Here is a 21,019-nt window from a genome sequence, read left to right on the forward strand (position 1 = left end):
TTGTTTTATTGCACTTTATTCTTTATTGCCAACACTAAAACTGTAAAGTAATCAGACATGGACTGCTGGCATTTAAACACATACTGACAAATTTAATGTACAAGAAAACAAATAGGCAGCAGTTAGAACATTTACCACTAGGAGGAGACATTTTACCGTTTCAAAATGAAATGCCATAATAGAATTTTCGTGTGTGTTTAGCAAGCGCTCTTCTAGTCACCTCTGATTCGGTATTTTACCACCTATAATTAGTAATGAGATTTTATCATTCAAGGCTGGAAAAGCAGTATATCTGAGTTATAGATTTTGTTTTTAAAGCGTCTTCTAAAACTAAACAATTAGTAGATTTGAGATCTGCTAGAAATTTATTTTCCCATTGAAAATGACCATTGTTTTTCCAATATTAGATGTACTTGGGTGTGTGAGATGTTAAATTTTTGCTCTGGTTCTGCGTCCTACTAAAACAGCACTAGAGTGCTCACCTACATCAGGCAGAGAGATAAACCCTGGCATGTGTCACTACCTGCCCAGAGATCGTCATGCATTGCTACACGCGACAGCTGAAGCGATAAGCCCTGGCATGCATCGCTACCTACGATAATCACAGAAATAGGCCCCCGGCATGAACTGCTACATGAGACAGCTGAAGAGATATGCGTGGGCATGCATCACTACCTGAGACAGTCACAGAAATAAGCCCCCAGCATGAATTGCTACACACGACAGCTGAAGAGATAAGCCCGGCATACATCGCCACCTACGATAATCACAGAAATAGGCCCCCAGCATGAACTGATACGAGACAGATGCAGAGATGGGCGTGGGTATGCATCACTACTTGAGACAGTCACAGAAATAGGCCCCAAGCATGAATTGCGACACACAACAGCTGCAGAGATAAGCCCCGGCATGCATCGCTACCTACAATAATCACAGAAATAGGTCCCCGGCATGAATTATGACACACAACAGCTGCAGAGATAAGCCCCAGCATGCATCACAACCTACAATAATCAAAGAAATAGGCCCCCGGCATGAACTGCTACATGAGACAGCTGCAGAGATGGGTGTGGGCATGCATCACTACCTGAGACAGTCACAAAAATAAGCCCCCAGCATGAATTGCTACACACGACAGATGCAGAGATAAGCCCTGGCATGCATCGCTACCTACCATAGTCACAGAAATAAGCCCCCAGCATGAACTGCTACATGAGACAGCAACAGAGATGGGCGTGGGCATGCATCGCTACCTACCATAAGCATGAACTGCTACATGAAACACATCTACTACCCGAGACAGTCACAGAGATAGTCACCGAAATAAGCTTCCAGCATGAATTGCTACAAACAAAAGCTGCAGAGATGGGCCTGGGCATGCATCACTACCTGAGATAGTCACAGGAAAAAGCCTCCAGCATGAACTGCTACATGACACAACTGTAGACAAGGGCTTGGGCATGCATCACTACCTGAGTCACATGAATAAGCCTACAGCATGAATTGCTACATGCGAAAGCTGCAGGCATGGGCATGCATTACTACATACGACATGCATCCCTACCAGCAACAGCCACTGAGGTAGGCCCCAGTTGTGCAGCTCTACCTGCAACAGCCACAAAAACAGCATGCAACACTATCTGTGACAGCTGCAGAGAAAGGCCTCAAATATGCATCACTACCTGAAACAAATGCAGCGATAGGCTACTGGCATGCACTGCTACCTGTGACAGTTGCATGGATATGTTCTTTACCTACATGCAAAAGATATACATCTATCCTGCATCTCTAGCTGCGACAGCCACAGGTGTATACACCGGCATGCATTATTACCTTCAAAAGCCACAGCTATACACACCGGCATGCATCATATTTACCTATAACAGCCTCAGCTATACACATCGGCATGCATCATGACATTTACCTATAACAGCCTCAGCTATACACATCGGCATGCATCATGACATTTATCTATAACTCCCAGCTATACACACCGACATGCATAAGTTACGTATGATAGCTGAAAATATACGCATCTGCATATTTATCATTTACCCACAACAGCCAGACATATGCGCAGACATGCATCATTTACCTGGAACAGCTGCAGATATACACAGCATCTGAATGATTTACCTGTAACAGCTGCTGCTATACACACTGTCATGCTGCAGATATAAGCAGTGGCATGCATCATTACCGCTGACAGCCATAGAGACACCCCCCAGTATGCACAGAGAATGGCTGGGGCCTGCAAAATACAGTGGGAATGCAGTATTCCTGACGCCAGCACTCTACAAAGGATTTAATATACAACTATAGTGCTATTTAATACTCTGGCCTTGTCTGAAACAAAAGCAACATTGCACCTCTGTCTGACGCTGAAGTAGTTTGTCAATGTCACTCTCTGATCAGCAGCATTAACTATTAATGTGCTACTTTACTCTGTATAATTGTGCTTTTAACTCCAAAACCCGTACAATCTCATCTTAAAAAGATATATATATATATATATTTATATTTATTTATTTCATACATACCCTGACTTTCCTCTTTTAAGCAATAAATAAAAAGAGAGAAGCGCTCAACCTGGGAACGAACAATAGCATAATAGCTTGTTCTATGGCTAGTTAACACCCAAGAAGCAGTCTCTTTTTGCTCAACATGTGCCTTTCACAGAGAAGAACTTTCCTGAAGCATATCAGTCTGATCCTGACTTCACAGTACAGTCCAGCCCCGAAATACCAGGCAATCCCTTTCTGAACGAGAGAAACAGCAATGCCTTGCGTTTGGAATTGACACAAATAAGGGCTATACACGGTTAATATGCATTATTTCTCAAATGACACATATCTGTAAATGACACATAACAATGGGATCTCCAAGACAAAAGCACTGGGTTTGTGGCACATTCTAGGGCTGATACGGTTATGGAATGAGAGGAGACAAAAGGGGGGAGTGGGGACCCTAGAAATCTAGTCTCTGAGTCACAACGTATCCACCAAACACTGTCTTGTTCTACCAATTCACCAGCCACAAACAGATCTAAAAGTCTCTTTAGATGAGACAGTCACTGGCTTATGACAACGGAACTCAGACAACAATTAGAAATTATTCTGCTCTTTATCTTAAAGGGAAATACAATGGTAACAGTAAAATGTGTTATTGGTCAGCAATGCTGCAATAGGAAAATGTTCAGTGAGTTTAACGCATGCAAACAAATTACTTTGTAGCGTAAGTGTGACATAACTCATGGCCGGGTCATGTGACGGCCTCTGCTGATTGGCTCCTTGTCATGTCTGCTCATCACCAACTGTTCTCCGTGTACATTAAAGGGATATGAAACCCAACATGTTATGTTTATGATTCAGATGGAGCATGTGACTTTAAATAAGTTTCCAATTTACTCCTATTATCTAATTTGAGTTGGTCACTTGGTGTCAGTGAATCAGCGTACATTGGGGTCAGCTTTATGTCACTTTAACTGTTTGTTTAATCCTTTGCAAGGGTTAAATACATAGACTTGCAGGGTCAGTAGTGCTCTAATGACTTAGATATTGTAATGCTAAAATGACATGTCAGCTAAAGGCCGCCGGCAATGCGCTACTAGCCCAGATCTAAGACAGAGGTGGCATATGTGCATATTCACCAATCAGCAGCTGTAACAGAGGGGGCATATGTGAATATCCACCAATAAGCTGCTGCGACAGAGGGGGCATATGTGAATATCCACCAATCAGTAGCTGTGACAGAGGCGGCATATGTGAATATCCACCAATCAGTAGCTGTGACAGAGGCGGCATATGTGCATATCCACCAATCAGTAGCTGTGACAGAGGGGGCATATGTGAATATCCACCAATCAGCCGCTGTGACAAGGGGCATATGTGAATATCCACCAATCAGTAGCTGTGACAGAGGCGGCATATGTGCATATCCACCAATCAGCAGTGTGCTTAGCTCTGTGCTAGTAATGCAGACAGAACACCGGAGCTGACTTCAGCACATAAACGTATTATCACTTGGTTATGTCTTTTTAATTCCAGCTTAAGCTGAAGTGGCTGCACATTTTATAAATTGCCTTTAGGTTAATTCTATGATTAATACATTTCTGCATAGGTTTTGCAACAAGGCGACGTCACAGCTTTTCCAAAAACATGATGTAGAATTAACATTTATATTGCAAAGCGTCTGCAAATACAAAGCCGCTCTCTGCTCCACGGAGAAAACCGTGTGAGAGCACAGCGCAGGAAATAAAAACACAAAAGTTTTATATAAAATGTGAATTCTATATTGTAATCGTGCGCAGCAACTCCCCTATACCAGCGGTTTCTTCATCTAAAATCTGGCTGAGTATTTAGATATTTATGATACCAAATCTTCTGCTCAATATATTTAAATATCAGAGACGCCTAACACAAGAACAATATATGACTGTTCTGTAAGTGGATTTGTGTAATCTTGTGACGTTTATATATTTATTATTGCGTTTTGTAACTAATCCCAAGAAAAAAGTTCTGGGGAGAAATCTCTAGCACATAAAGCAGCAGAAGCTCAGATGGACAGTTCATAAGCTCACAGTATTTTATTTGACCCATAATGCTTGAAAAAAAATAAAAACAAATGATAGATCCACGTAAGTTGGGCAATAGAAAATGCCACTTTATATCAGTAAGCCACATATATGCATTTTGGATTGACGGGTATAAAAAATAGCCATAGAAAGAACTTGGCATCTGTCATTGAGTTAAACTAAAATCTTAGAAAACACCAATTCATGGACATTTCTGCTAAAAGACAGAATTGAAACCAAAAAAAAAAAAAAGAAAGGACCCCTGTGGAACCATGGAGAACGGCTTCTATCTGCCATGCCCCCAGCCTGGATGCCCTATGTCTGCAGAATTTGCTTGCCCAATGCCAGATCACAAGATGTTGGTGGCCGTACTGATGACACAGCTAGCAAACAGCTCCAGATCTTTCGGACAGCTTGAACCAGCCCATAGCTTCCTCTTCCTTCCTCTGGTGGGACATAATACCGAGAACAATCTTTAGAAATACCTCAACCAGAAACTGGCTCAACCTCTCCAGAAGATCTGGTGCCATTGTGGTAACTATAGACGCTGGGTCAGCACGGCAGTTTTGTGCATCCTTTGGTCCCCACCACCTGCCAACATATTGGGCGCTTCCTAGGAGCTGATCATTTGTCCTGACCATGTCTCGTGTTTTGTGTGAGGCGACAGGTGAGTGAGGACAACATCCACGGCTTGGAATTTCTGGTTCTTGGGTGGTATTGGACACATTTTGTATGTGACCTCGTCTCCCTCCACTGGTACATACTCCCCCTCGATGCTGAAAGAAGAAAACAATTTAAAACATTAGAAATAAAACAAAAACTAAAATCTTCCACAGTTTATGGAGGTCGAAGATGTCAGATGAGCAAATGCTTAAGAAATTAGTACCTGGAAACTTAGTGCATACCCCTTCCCCTGGTACAGACGGCTACCGCAGGGCAGACTGGGCACAAAACCAGCAAGGAGTTAACCAAACAACTGACACTTCTGTGCAGCTGGCACTAATCCTTACAACTGGTAAATCTAGTTAAAGCTTCTGGACAAGAAATGGTTATGTTTATTTAACAGCGGTGCTCTCCCCAGGACCTTTTTAGAGGATGCACCACCCAGCGGATTTCACTGACCACTCGGCTAACATTTTAGCCAATATTAAACTAAAATTAGCTAATATTTAAAATGAACAATTTTTATTGCACAAAGTATAATTAAATACAATTATGTTAAATTATGCAATTCATTTGTGCTTTGTATACCTGAAAATGATAAAATAGTAGAAAATATTACACTGCCCCCACACACTTCATAATGCCACCCAGCTACTTCATAATGCCACCCAGCTACTTCATAATGCCACCCAGCTACTTCATAATGCCACCCGGCTACTTCATAATACCACCCGGCTACTTCATAATACCACCCGGCTGGCAAAATTTTCTGTGGAAAACACTGAACAGTTACTACATTTATTGGTAACTATAACCATCCTGTATGTGTGTCTGGGAAAATGAAGAGCTGTTAATTGTAAAACTATATTATGACGAGGGACGTGCAATCGTTTTAATGAAATAAAAATTGGCTGTGGTCGGCAGCAGTGTTCCCTCCAAGGACACATTTTGTGAGCGGCCCAGCAGTGAAACAATTAGGGAACCGCACCCTGCAGTTAGCAAACACTACACAAAGCAGACAGTAAGATATGGTTCCCTTATTACCTGTTTCACTGCTGGGCCGCTCACAAAATGTGGTCTTAGAGGGAACAATGGTCTGCAGCATTTTGATGTGAGATTTATTAGCGCACGTACAGTGGATTTATTAGCGCACCTACAATGATTTATTAGCGCACCTACAGAGATTTATTAGCGCACCTACAGAGATTTATCAGCGCACCTACAGAGATTTATCAGCGCACCTACAATGATTTATCAGCGCACCTACAGAGATTTATTAGTGCACCTACAGAGATTTATTAGCGCACCTACAGAGATTTATTCGTGCATGTACAGAGATTTATTAGCGCACCTACAGAGATTTATTCATGCATGTACAGAGATTTATTAGCGCACCTACAGAGATTTATTCGTGCATGTACAGAGATTTATTAGTGCACCTACAGAGATTTATTAGCGCACCTACAGAGATTTATTCGTGCATGTACAGAGATTTATTAGCGCACCTACAGAGATTTATTCGTGCATGTACAGAGATTTATTAGCGCACCTACAGAGATTTATTCGTGCATGTACAGAGATTTATTAGTGCATGTACAGAGATTTATTAGCGCACCTACAGATTTATTAGCGCACTTACAGAGATTTATTAGCGCACCTACAGAGATTTATTAGCGTACCTACAGAGATTTATTAGCGTACCTACAGAGATTTATTAGCGTACCTACAGAGATTTATTAGCGCACCTACAGAGATTTATTCGTGCATGTACAGAGATTTATTAGCGCACCTACAGAGATTTATTCGTGCATGTACAGAGATTTATTAGTGCATGTACAGAGATTTATTAGCGCACCTACAGATTTATTAGCGCACTTACAGAGATTTATTAGCGCACCTACAGAGATTTATTAGCGCACCTACAGAGATTTATTAGCGCACCTACAGAGATTTATTAGCGTACCTACAGAGATTTATTAGCGTACCTACAGAGATTTATTAGCGTACCTACAATGATTTATCAGCGCACCTACAGAGATTTATTCGTGCATGTACAGAGATTTATTAGTGCATGTACAGAGATTTATTAGCGCACCTACAGATTTATTAGCGCACTTACAGAGATTTATTAGCGCACCTACAGAGATTTATTAGCCCACTTAGAGATTTATTAGCGCACCTACAGAGATTTATTAGCGTACCTACAGAGATTTATTAGCGTACCTACAGAGATTTATTAGCGTACCTACAGAGATTTATTAGCGCACTTACAGAGATTTATTAGCGCACTTACAGAGATTTATTAGCGCACCTACAGAGATTTATTAGCGTACCTACAGAGATTTATTAGCGTACCTACAGAGATTTATTAGCGCACCTACAGAGATTTATTAGCGCACCTACAGAGATTTATTAGCGTACCTACAGAGATTTATTAGCGCACCTACAGAGATTTATTAGCGTACCTACAGAGATTTATTAGCGCACCTACAGAGATTTATTAGCGTACCTACAGAGATTTATTAGCGTACCTACAGAGATTTATTAGCGCACCTACAGAGATTTATTAGCGTACCTACAGAGATTTATTAGCGCACCTACAGAGATTTATTAGCGTACCTACAGAGATTTATTAGCGTACCTACAGAGATTTATTAGCGCACCTACAGAGATTTATTAGCGTACCTACAGAGATTTATTAGCGCACCTACAGAGATTTATTAGCGTACCTACAGAGATTTATTAGCGTACCTACAGAGATTTATTAGCGCACCTACAGAGATTTATTAGCGTACCTACAGAGATTTATTAGCGCACCTACAGAGATTTATTAGCGTACCTACAGAGATTTATTAGCGTACCTACAGAGATTTATTAGTGTACCTACAGAGATTTATTCGTGCATGTAGAGATTTATACGCGCACAGAGATTTATTTGCGCATGTACAGAGATTTATTAGCGCCCAAATCTGTAAAACACACAAGCGCAAACAGACTCAAGTGTAGGTAAGTACTTGAGTCTGTTTGCGCTTGTGTGTTTTACAGATCTGGGATTCTATTTTACTCCGGGAGGCACGAAGAACACCCTTGGTCAATTTGCTGCAGCAGGTCTCGTATAAATATTATTATATATTTGCACTTGATTGCATAGTTTTTTTATTTTAGGATATTTGTTTGCCACATATAGTATAGGTGTAATATTTCTTTTACATTTTTGTATTTCTATCTGCAAACTTTTCAGTACCTGATTATTATATGTGCCCTACATATACGTTTTTGAATATATGCTTGTTAAGATAGACATTTATTTTAGGTGGTGCTATAAACAAAATATATATATATTTTTTATCTTTACACTCACATTTTACTTTGTGTTTATTGATCTATATTATAGAGATAGTGAATCATCCCTGGTAGTTAGCGCTGTCTAATCAGTGTGTTTAGTAGATTTATTCGTGCACGTACAGAGATTTAGTCGCGCACGTACAGAGATTTAGTCGCGCACGTACAGAGATTTCTGGCACCAAAATGATCTGACCAGCAGCCATTTTCAGTATTTGTTACACTAATAAATGCTGAATTATAAAATGTTGCACATCCCTAATAATGACTAACACGCTGTTATTTACGGTTTGCACAGCCCATGTCCCTGTCTGAAGTGTCAGTACAGCCTTATGTATGCCCCGGGCAATCTGTTACATTACCACCTCTACCGGACGTATGTTCTGTGCACCGACCACCCCTTTTGTAAAGAAGCGTTTCTGCACAAAACAACTTAACCTGCTGCCCTCCTGTCTCAGGGCCTCTTGTTCTGGTGCTGCTGTGACAAACACTTTCAGTGTCAGCTTTATTATATCCCTTAATACACACAACAGTTTCTATCACATCCCCTTTTAGTTATGCATTGTTTTAAATGTTATTTGCATTCTGGGTGGTGGAAACCCCACAATAAAATGTACAATTATAAAGAGACAGCACGGAATTATAGAAACTGCTTAGCAATGCAAGGGTTAATACCCCATGATGCAGCAGACTACACAGGCCGTCTGGAGAAATCAGCGTTTCTAAAAGGGAGGATTTTCAGGTTTCCAATGAAATCCATGATTTATAGAAATGATTTTCTGCTCATATCAGACCTATTTATAGCAATTAAAGCAACAAGTACTAAGGGATAATTGATACGTCCAACTCACTCAGAAATGTGCACAAAAATGTCCTCTGATCCATTTTCAGGGGTGATAAATCCATGACCCTGCGAGCGGCAGAACTGTTTGCAAACCCCTTTGTAGCAAGGACCTGCAGTGGCTCGTGCAGTGCTGTAACACAAAACACAGAGAGCACTCAGTGTGTTTACAGAGGATTCCAATACAGCCTATAGCAGGTGTAACAGGAGACACAATACAGCGTATAGCAGGTGTAACAGGAGACACAATACAGTGTATAGCAGGTGTAACCGGAGACACAATACAGTGTATAGCAGGTGTAACCGGAGACACAATACAGTGTATAGCAGGTGTAACCGGAGACACAATACAGTGTATAGCAGGTGTAACCGGCAACACAATATAGCGTATAGCAGGTGTAACAGGAGACACAATACAGTGTATAGCAGGTGTAACAGGAGACACAATACAGCCTATAGCAGGTGTAGCAAGAGACAATACAGTGTATAGCAGGTGTAACAGGAGACACAATATAGCCTATAGCAGGTGTAACGGGAGACACAATACAGTGTATAACAGGTGTAACAGGAGACACAATACAGCCTATAGCAGGTGTAACAGGAGACACAATACAGTGTATAGCAGGTGTAACAGCAGACACAATACAGCCTATAGCAGGTGTAACAGGAGACACAATACAGTGTATAGCAGGTGTAACAGGAAACACAATACAGTGTATAGCAGGTGTAACAGGAGACACAATACAGCCTATAGCAGGTGTAACAGGAGACACAATACAGTGTATAACAGGTGTAACAGGAGACACAATACAGCCTATAGCAGGTGTAACAGGAGACACAATAGAGTGTATAGCAGGTGTAACAGGAAACACAATACAGTGTATAGCAGGTGTAACAGGAGACACAATACAGCCTATAGCAGGTGTAACAGTAGACACAATACAGTGTATAGCAGGTGTAACAGGATACACAATACAGTCTATATCAGGTGTAACAGATGGGTATTTTAGGGGGTCCTAATACAGCATATATATAACTTGCTTCCAGTGTATAGGGCATGTAAGAAGGGAAGCAATTTATTTTACATGCTGTGCAAGAGGCCAGTCCGTTACAAGTATATAGGGATGTAAGGATTCACATTACACTTACGCTGAATAAGTTCGTGTCCTCTTGGTTGGGAGGGGGCTGGGCAAATCCCCCAATAGGAGGTGGTTCCTCTCCCACAGCCGGCTGCCCTCTCTGTGGAAAGGATATGAGGGGGTCACCGGGGATTTTGGGGACTGTAACGGCTGAGTGGGGGTTGTGGGATTTGACGACATCTTTGCACGTAAGGTGAGTAGCGGCCCAATCGTCCGCCGTCACTGGTCTCTCACAGGGAATTTCCTGGGGACAAAAATGACAACACAGAGCATTATAAATGTCAGAGTTACTAGAAATCTATCTGCAACGCGTTGCAATCACTGGCCACGTGACGTCAAACTCATTTTATTTATATGTTCACAGATTATATCAGCAAATACCCACTGCACTGCAAGAAATACATATGCATAGTATATATCGGTAATTAAGTGCTGCATTACATAAGGTCTGCACACACAATAAATGTTTATATATGCACAGTATATATCGGTAATTAAATGCTGCATTACAAAAGGTCTGCACACACAATAAATGTTTATGCACAGTATATATCAGTAATTAAGTGCTACATTACAAAAGGTCTGCACACACAATAAATGTTTATATATGCACAATATATATCAGTAATTAAGTGCTGCATTACATAAGGTCTGCACACACAATAAATGTTTATATATGCACAGTATATATCAGTAATTAAGTGCTGCATTACATAAGGTCTGCACACACAATAAATGTTTATATATGAACAGTATATATCAGTAATTAAGTGCAGCATTACATAAGGTCTGCACACACAATAAATTTTTATATATGCACAGTATATATCAGTAATTAAATGCTGCATTACATAAGGTCTGTGCACACAAACGTTTATATATGCACAGTATATATCAGTAATTAAATGATGCATTACAAAGGGTCTGCACATGCAATAAATGTTTTATTATGCACAGTATATATCAGTAATTAAGTGCCACATTACAAAAGGTCTAAACACACAATATATGTTTATATATGCACAGTATATATCAATAATTAAGTACCACATTACAAAAGGTCTGCACACAATAAACATATTTAAATTGTAAATGTGTTTGCATAATGTGTATTGTTTCAGTCCAGAGACACACTCTTTAAAAACTTTTTGAGAATGTCTAACTTATCTCTTTTGCTGATGCCAGTTAGTGACAGATATAAATGATCTGCTGCACTGATCAAGCAATCTCAGTTTTACTAAACATGATTTAATATTTTATAGAAAAACATAATTTATGTAAGAACTTACCTGATAAATTCATTTCTTTCATATTGGCAAGAGTCCATGAGCTAGTGACATATGGGATATACAATCCTACCAGGAGGGGCAAAGTTTCCCAAACCTCAAAATGCCTATAAATACACCCCTCACCACACCCACAATTCAGTTTAACGAATAGCCAAGCAGTGGGGTGATAAGAAAGGAGTAGAAAGCATCAACAAAGGAAATTTGGAAATAATTGTGCTTTATACAAAAAGTCATAACCACCATAAAAAAGGGTGGGCCTCATGGACTCTTGCCAATATGAAAGAAATTAATTTATCAGGTAAGTTCTTACATAACTTATGTTTTCTTTCATGTAATTGGCAAGAGTCCAAGAGCTAGTGACATATGGGATATCAATACCCAAGATGTGGATCTTCCACTCAAGAGTCACTAGAGAGGGAGGGAATAAAAATAAAAACAGCCATATTCCGCTGAAAAAAATTAATCTACAACCCAAAAAAACATAATTTATGCTTACCTGATAAATTTATTTCTCTTGTAGTGTATCCAGTCCACGGATCATCCATTACTTGTGGGATATTCTCCTTCCCAACAGGAAGTTGCAAGAGGATCACCCACAGCAGAGCTGCTATATAGCTCCTCCCCTCACTGCCATATCCAGTCATTCGACCGAAACAAGACGAGAAAGGAGAAACCATAGGGTGCAGTGGTGACTGTAGTTCAATTAAAATTTAGACCTGCCTTAAAAGGACAGGGCGGGCCGTGGACTGGATACACTACAAGAGAAATAAATTTATCAGGTAAGCATAAATTATGTTTTCTCTTGTTAAGTGTATCCAGTCCACGGATCATCCATTACTTGTGGGATACCAATACCAAAGCTAAAGTACACGGATGATGGGAGGGACAAGGCAGGAACTTAAACGGAAGGAACCACTGCCTGTAGAACCTCTCTCCCAAAAACAGCCTCCAAAGAAGCAAAAGTGTCAAATTTGTAAAATTTTGAAAAGGTGTGAAGCGAAGACCAAGTCGCAGCCTTGCAAATCTGTTCAACAGAGGCCTCATTTTTAAAGGCCCAGGTGGAAGCCACAGCTCTAGTAGAATGAGCTGTAATCCTTTCAGGGGGCTGCTGTCCAGCAGTCTCATAGGCTAAGTGTATTATGCTCCGAAGCCAAAAGGAGAGAGAGGTTGCCGAAGCTTTTTGACCTCTCCTCTGTCCAGAGTAAACGACAAACAGGGCAGATGTTTGACGAAAATCTTTAGTAGCCTGTAAGTAAAACTTCAAGGCACGGACTACTTCCAGATTATGCAAAAGACGTTCCTTCTTTGAAGAAGGATTAGGACACAATGATGGAACAACAATCTCTTGATTGATATTCCTGTTAGAAACCACCTTAGGTAAAAACCCAGGTTTGGTACGCAGAACTACCTTGTCTGAATGAAAAATCAGATAAGGAGAATCACAATGTAAGGCAGATAACTCAGAGACTCTTCGAGCCGAGGAAATAGCCATCAAAAACAGAACTTTCCAAGATAAAAGTTTAATATCAATGGAATGAAGGGGTTCAAACGGAACTCCCTGAAGAACTTTAAGAACCAAGTTTAAGCTCCACGGGGGAGCAACAGTTTTAAACACAGGCTTAATCCTAACCAAAGCCTGAGAAAATGCCTGGACATCTGGAACTTCTGCCAGACGCTTGTGCAAAAGAATAGACAGAGCAGAGATCTGTCCTTTTAAAGAACTAGCTGATAAGCCTTTGTCCAAACCCTCTTGGAGAAAGGACAATATCCTAGGAATCCTAACCTTACTCCATGAGTAACTCTTGGAATTCACACCAATAAAGATATTTACGCCATATCTTATGGTAGATTTTCCTGGTGACAGGCTTCCGAGCCTGTATTAAGGTATCAATGACTGACTCGGAGAAGCCACGCCTTGATAGAATCAAGCGTTCAATCTCCATGCAGTCAGTCTCAGAGAAATTAGATTTGGATGATTGAAAGGACCTTGTATTAGAAGGTCCTGCCTCAGAGGCAGAGTCCATGGTGGAAGAGATGACATGTCCACTAGGTCTGCATACCAGGTTCTGCGTGGCCACGCAGGCACTATCAGAATCACCAATGCTCTCTCCTGTTTGATTTTGGCAATCAGTCGAGGGAGCAGAGGAAACGGTGGAAACACATAGGCCAGGTTGAAGAACCAAGGAGCTGCTAGAGCATCTATCAGCGTTGCTCCCGGGTCCCTGGACCTGGATCCGTAGCAAGGAAGCTTGGCGTTCTGGCGAGAAGCCATGAGATCCAGTTCTGGTTTGCCCCAACGATGGACCAGTTGAGCAAACACCTCCGGATGGAGTTCCCACTCCCCCGGATGAAAAGTCTGACGACTCCTCCTTCTCTACGCCTGGGATGTGGATCGCTGACAGGTGGCAAGAGTGAGACTCTGCCCAGCGAATTATCTTTGAGACTTCTAACATCGCTAGGGAACTCCTGGTTCCCCCTTGATGGTTGATGTAAGCCACAGTCGTGATGTTGTCCGACTGAAATCTGATGAACCTCAGTGTTGCTAACTGAGGCCAAGCTAGAAGAGCATTAAATATTGCTCTTAACTCCAGAATATTTATTGGGAGGAGTTTCTCCTCCTGAGTCCACGATCCCTGAGCCTTCAGGGATTTCCAGACTGCTCCCCAACCTAGAAGGCTGGCATCTGTTGTTACAATCGTCCAATCTGGCCTGCGAAAGGTCATACCCTTGGACAGATGGACCAGAGAAAGCCACCAGAGAAGAGAATCTCTGGTCTCTTGATCCAGATTTAGTAGAGGGGACAAATCTGAGTAATCCCCATTCCACTGACTTAGCATGCATAATTGCAGCGGTCTGAGATGCAGGCGCGCAAATGGCACTATGTCCATTGCCGCTACCATTAAGCCGATTACTTCCATGCACTGAGCCACTGACGGGCGTGGAATGGAATGAAGGACACGGCAAGCATTTAGAAGTTTTGATAACCTGGACTCCGTCAGGTAAATTTTCATCTCTACAGAATCTATAAGAGTCCCTAGGAAGGAGACTCTTGTGAGTGGTGATAGAGAACTCATTTCCACGTTCACTTTCCACCCATGCGACCTCAGAAATGCCAGAACTATCTCTGTATGAGACTTGGCAATTTGAAAGCTTGACGCCTGTATCAGGATGTCGTCTAGATACGGAGCCACCGCTATGCCTCGCGGTCTTAGAACCGCCAGAAGTGAGCCCAGAACCTTTGTAAAAATTCTCGGGGCAGTGGCCAACCCGAAGGGAAGAGCTACAAATTGGTAATGCCTGTCTAGAAAGGCAAACCTTAGGAACCGATGATGATCTTTGCGAATCGGTATGTGAAGGTAGGCATCCTTTAAGTCCACTGTGGTCATGTACTGACCCTCTTGGATCATGGGTAGGATGGTCCGAATACTTTCCATTTTGAATGATGGAACTCTGAGGAATTTGTTTAAGATCTTTAGATCCAAGATTGGTCTGAAAGTTCCCTCTTTCTTGGGAACCACAAACAGATTTGAATAAAATCCCTGTCCTTGTTCTGTCTGCGGAACTGGATGGATCACTCCCATTACTAGGAGGTCTTGCACACAGCTTAGGAATGCCTCTCTCTTTATCTGGTTTGATGATAACCTTGAAAGATGAAATCTCCCTTGTGGAGGAGAAGCTTTGAAGTCCAGAAGATATCCCTGAGATATGATCTCCAACGCCCAGGGATCCTGAACATCTCTTGCCCACGCCTGGGCGAAGAGAGAAAGTCTGCCCCCCACTAGATCTGTTTCTGGATAGGGGGCCGTTCCTTCATGTTGTCTTGGGGGCAGCAGCAGGCTTCCTGGCCTGTTTGCCCTTGTTCCAGGACTGGTTAGGTTTCCAGGCCTGTCTGGAATGAGCAACAGTTCCCTCTTGTTTTGAAGAGGAGGAAGTTGATGCTGCTCCTGCCTTGAAATTTCGAAAGGCACAAAAATTAGACTGTTTGGCCTTTGATTTGGCCCTGTCCTGAGGAAGGGTATGACCCTTGCCTCCAGTAATGTCAGCAATAATTTCCTTCAAGCCAGGCCCGAATAAGGTCTGCCCCTTGAAAGGAATGTTGAGTAATTTAGACTTTGAAGTCACGTCAGCTGACCAGGATTTAAGCCATAGCGCCCTACACGCCTGGATGGCGAATCCGGAATTCTTAGCCGTTAGTTTAGTCAAATGAACAATGGCATCAGAAACAAATGAGTTAGCTAGCTTAAGCGTTCTAAGCTTGTCAATAATTTCATTCAATGGAGCTATCTGGATGGCCTCTTCCAGGGCCTCAAACCAGAATGCCGCCGCAGCAGTGACAGGCGCAATGCATGCAAGGGGCTGTAAAATAAAACCTTGTTGAATAAACATTTTCTTAAGGTAACCCTCCAATTTTTTATCCATTGGATCTGAAAAAGCACAACTGTCCTCAACCGGGATAGTGGTACGCTTTGCTAAAGTAGAAACTGCTCCCTCCACCTTAGGGACCGTCTGCCATAAGTCCAGTGTAGTGGCGTCTATTGGAAACGCCACTAATAATTGCTAATAATTTCTGTAAGCCTTTTAGGTATAGGAAAAACGTCAGTACACACCGGCACCGCATAGTATCTATCCAGCCTACACAATTTCTCTGGAATTGCAACTGTGTTACAGTCATTCAGAGCAGCTAATACCTCCCCAAGCAATACACGGAGGTTCTCAAGCTTAAATTTAAAATTAGAAATCTCTGAATCAGGTTTCCCTGAGTCAGAGATGTCACCCACAGACTGAAGCTCTCCGTCCTCATGTTCTGCATACTGTGAAGCAGTATCAGACATGGCACTTACAGCATTTGCGCGCTCTGTATCTCTCCTAACCCCAGAGCTATCGCGCTTGCCTCTTAATTCAGGCAATCTAGATAATACCTCTGACAGGGTATTATTCATGATTGCAGCCATGTCCTGCAAGGTAATCGCTATGGGCGTCCCTGATGTAATTGGCGCCATATTAGCGTGCGTCCCCTGAGCGGGAGGCGAAGGGTCTGACACGTGGGGAGAGTTAGTCGGCATTACTTCCCCCTCGACAGAACCCTCTGGTGATAATTCTTTTATAGATAAAGACTGATCTTTACTGTTTAAGGTGAAATCAATACATTTAGTACACATTGTCCTATGGGGCTCCACCATGGCTTTCAAACATAATGAACAAGTAGGTTCCTCTGTCTCAGACATGTTTAAACAGACTAGCAATGAGACTAGCAAGCTTGGAAAACACTTTAAAACAAGTTTACAAGCAATATAAAAAACGTTACTGCGCCTTTAAGAAACACAAATTTTCCCAAATTTTGAAATAACAGTGAAAAAATGCAGTTACACTAACAAAATTTTTACAGTGTATGTAATAAGTTAGCAGAGCATTGCACCCACTTGCAAATGGATGATTAACCCCTTAATACCAAAAACGGTTTTTAAACAGTCACAACAACTGCCACAGCTCTACTGTGGCTTTTTACCTCCCTCAATACGACTTTTGAAGCCTTTTGAGCCCTTCAGAGAAGTCCTGGATCATGCAGGAAGAAGCTGGATGTCTGTGTCTGTAATTTTTGCTGTGCAAAAAAAACCCCAAAATAGGCCCCTCCCACTCATATTACAACAGTGGGAAGCCTGTAAAAAACGATTAAACATGCCAGCAAACGTTTTAAAATACACTTTTATAAGAGTATGTATCTCTATTAATAAGCCTGATACCAGTCGCTATCACTGCATTTAAGGCTTTACTTACATTACTTCGGTATCAGCAGCATTTTCTAGCAAATTCCATCCCTAGAAAAATATTTTAACTGCACATACCTTATTGCAGGAAAACCTGCACGCTATTCCCCCTCTGAAGTTACCTCACTCCTCAGAATATGCGAGAATAGCAAAGGATCTTAGTTACTTCTGCTAAGATCATAGAAAACGCAGGCAGATTCTTCTTCTAAATACTGCCTGAGATAAACAGTATACTCCGGTACCATTTAAAAATAACAAACTTTTGATTGAAGAAATAAACTAAGTATAAAACACCACAGTCCTCTTACGACCTCCATCTTAGTTGAGAGTTGCAAGAGAATGACTGGATATGGCAGTGAGGGGAGGAGCTATATAGCAGCTCTGCTGTGGGTGATCCTCTTGAAACTTCCTGTTGGGAAGGAGAATATCCCACAAGTAATGGATGATCCGTGGACTGGATACACTTAACAAGAGAAAATAAGTTTATTTTCATTTTTGAAAGAAAAAAACTTAAATAAAAAGGCAGAAGAATCAAACTGAAACAGCTGCCTGAAGAACTTTTCTACCAAAAACTGCTTCCGAAGAAGCAAATACATCAAAACGGTAGAATTTAGTAAATGTATGCAAAGAGGACCAAGTTGCCGCTTTGCAAATCTGATCAACTGAAGTGGAGACCGATCTAGTAAAATGAGCTGTAATTCTCTGAGGCGGGGCCTGACCCGACTCCAAATAAACTTGATGAATCAAAAGTTTCAACCAAGAAGCCAAGGAAATAGCAGAAGCCTTCTGACCTTTTCTAGGACCAGAAAATAAAACAAATAGACTGGAAGTCTTCCTGAAATCTTTAGTAGCTTCCACATAATATTTCAAAGCTCTTACCACATCCAAAGAATGTAAGGATCTCTCCAAAGAATTCTTAGGATTAGGACATAAGGAAGGGACAACAATTTCTCTACTAATGTTGTTAGAATTCACAACCTTAGGTAAACATTTAAAAGAAGTCAGCAAAACTGCCTTATCCTGATGAAATATCAGAAAAGGAGACTCACAAGAAAGAGCAGATAACTCAGAAACTCTTCTAGCAGAAGAGATGGCTAAAAGAAACAACACTTTCCAAGAAAGTAGTTTAATGTCTAAAGAATGCATAGGTTCAAATGGAGGAGCCTGTAAAGCCTACAGAACCAAATTAAGACTCCAAGGAGGAGAAATTGACTTGATGACAGGCTTAATACGAATTAAAGCCTGTACAAAACAGTGCATATCAGGAAGTATAGCAATCTTTCTGTGAAATAAAACAGAAAGAGCGGAGATTTGTCCTTTCAAGGAACTAGCAGACAAACCCTTATCCAAACCATCCTGAAGAAACTGTAAAATTCTAGGAATTCTAAAAGAATGCCAGGAGAATTTATGAGAAGAACACCATAAAATGTAAGTCTTCCAAACTCTATAATAAATCTTTCTAGAGACAGATTTACGAGCTTGTAACATAGTATTAATCACAGAGTCAGAGAAACCTCTAATTTCCATACCTTTAAATTTAATGATTTGAGATCCTGATGGAAAAACGGACCTTGAGATAGTAGGTCTGGCCGTAACGGAAGTGGCCAAGGCGGGCAACTGGACATCCGAACCAGATCCGCATACCAAAACCTGTGTGGCCATGCTGGAGCCACCAGCAACACAAAAGACTGTTCCATGATGATCTTGGAGATCACTCTTGGAAGGAGAACTAGAGGCGGGAAGATGTAAGCAGGATGATAACACCAAGGAAGACCCCACATCTGAACAATCTGAGAAAACACATCCGGATGGAGAGACCACTCCCCTGGATGTAAAGTCTGGCGGCTGAGATAATCTGCCTCCCAATTGTCTACACCTGGGATATGCACCGCAGAGATTAGACAGGAGCTGGGGACTGCGAGTCCCACCCTGATTATTAACATAAGCCACAGTTGTGATATTGTCTGTCTGAAAACAAATGAACGGTTCTCTCATTAGCAGAGGCCAGAACTGAAGAGCCCTGAGAATTGCACGGAGTTCTAAAATATTTATTGGTAATCTCGCCTCTTGAGATTTCCAAACCCCTTATGCTGTCAGAGATCCCCATACAGCTCCCCAACCTGAAAGACTCGCATCTGTTGAGATCACAGTCCAGGTTGGCCGAACAAAAGAAGCCCCTTGAAATGATGGTGATCTATCCACCATGTCAGAGAGTGTCGTACATTGGGATTCAAGGATATTAATTGTGATATCTTTGTATAATCCCTGCACCATTGATTCAGCATATAAAGCTGCAGAGGTCTCATGTGAAAACGAGCAAAGGGGATCGCATCCGATGCTGCAGTCATGAGAACTAAAACTACCATGCACATAGCCACTGAAGGGAATGACCGAGACTGAAGGTGCCGGCATGCTGCGACCAATTTTAAACGTCTCTTGTCTGTTAGAGACAGAGTCATGGACACTGAATCTATCTGGAAGCCTAAAAAGGTGACCCTTGTCTGAGGAATCAAGAAACTTTTTGGTAAATTGATCCTCTAACCATGTTTCCGAAGAAACAACACTAGTTGATTCGTGTGAGATTCTGCAGAACGTAAAGACTAGTAGCAAGATATCGTCCAAATAAGGAAACACTGCAATACCCTGTTCTCTGATTACAGATAGTAGGGCACCCAGAACCTTTGAAAAGATTCTTGGAGCTGTTGCTAGGCCAAATGGAAGAGCAACAAATTGGTAATGCTTGTCTAGAAAAGAGAATCTCAGAAACTGATAGTGTTCTGGATGAATCGGAATATGAAGGTATGCATCCTGCAAGTCTATTGTGGACATATAATGTCCTTGCTGAACAAAAGGCAGAATAGTCCTTATAGTCACCATCTTGAAAGTTGGTACTCTTACATAACGATTCAAATTTTTCAGATCCAGAACTGGTCTGAATAAATTTTCATTCTTTGGTACAATGAATAGGTTTGAATAAAACCCCAAACCTTGTTCCTGAGGAGAAACTGGCATGATTACCCCTGAAGACTCCAGGTCTGAAACACACTTCAGAAAAGCCTGAGCTTTTACTGGATTTACAGGGATACGTGAGAGAAAAAAAATCTTCTCACAGGAGGTCTTACTCTGAATCCTATTCGATACCCTTGAGAGACAATGCTCTGAATCCAATGATTTTGGACAGATTTTTTCCAAAAATCCTTGAAAAACCTTAATCTGCCCCCTACCAGCTGAGCTGGAATGAGGGCCGCACATTCATGCAGACTTAGGGGCTGACTTTGGTTTCCTAAATGGCTTGGATTTATTCCAATTTGAGGAAGGCTTCCAATTGGAAGCAGATTCCTTGGGGGGAGGATTACGTTTTTGTTCCTTATTCTGACGAAAGGAACGAAAACGGTTAGAAGCCTTAG

The 21,019-nt window shown here is 41.6% G+C and overlaps 1 protein-coding gene across 3 annotated transcripts in view; it reads right to left on the reverse strand.

Moving 5' to 3' along the window:
- CSDC2 (cold shock domain containing C2) overlaps positions 1–21,019 on the reverse strand; it is a 61,725-nt gene continuing 40,706 nt past the window's right edge. For all 3 annotated transcript variants that reach the window (XM_053721322.1, XM_053721319.1, XM_053721321.1), the window contains exons 2-4: positions 10,569–10,802; positions 9,430–9,552; positions 1–5,349 (exon numbers count right to left, since the gene is read on the reverse strand). In XM_053721322.1, coding sequence (XP_053577297.1) covers positions 5,187–5,349; positions 9,430–9,552; positions 10,569–10,738 — 456 coding nt within the window. In that variant the 5' untranslated portion in view covers positions 10,739–10,802 and the 3' untranslated portion in view covers positions 1–5,186. The remainder of the gene's footprint in view (positions 5,350–9,429; positions 9,553–10,568; positions 10,803–21,019) is intronic.

Source organism: Bombina bombina, chromosome 7, assembly GCF_027579735.1.
Source record: "Bombina bombina isolate aBomBom1 chromosome 7, aBomBom1.pri, whole genome shotgun sequence".
NCBI lineage: Eukaryota > Metazoa > Chordata > Amphibia > Anura > Bombinatoridae > Bombina > Bombina bombina.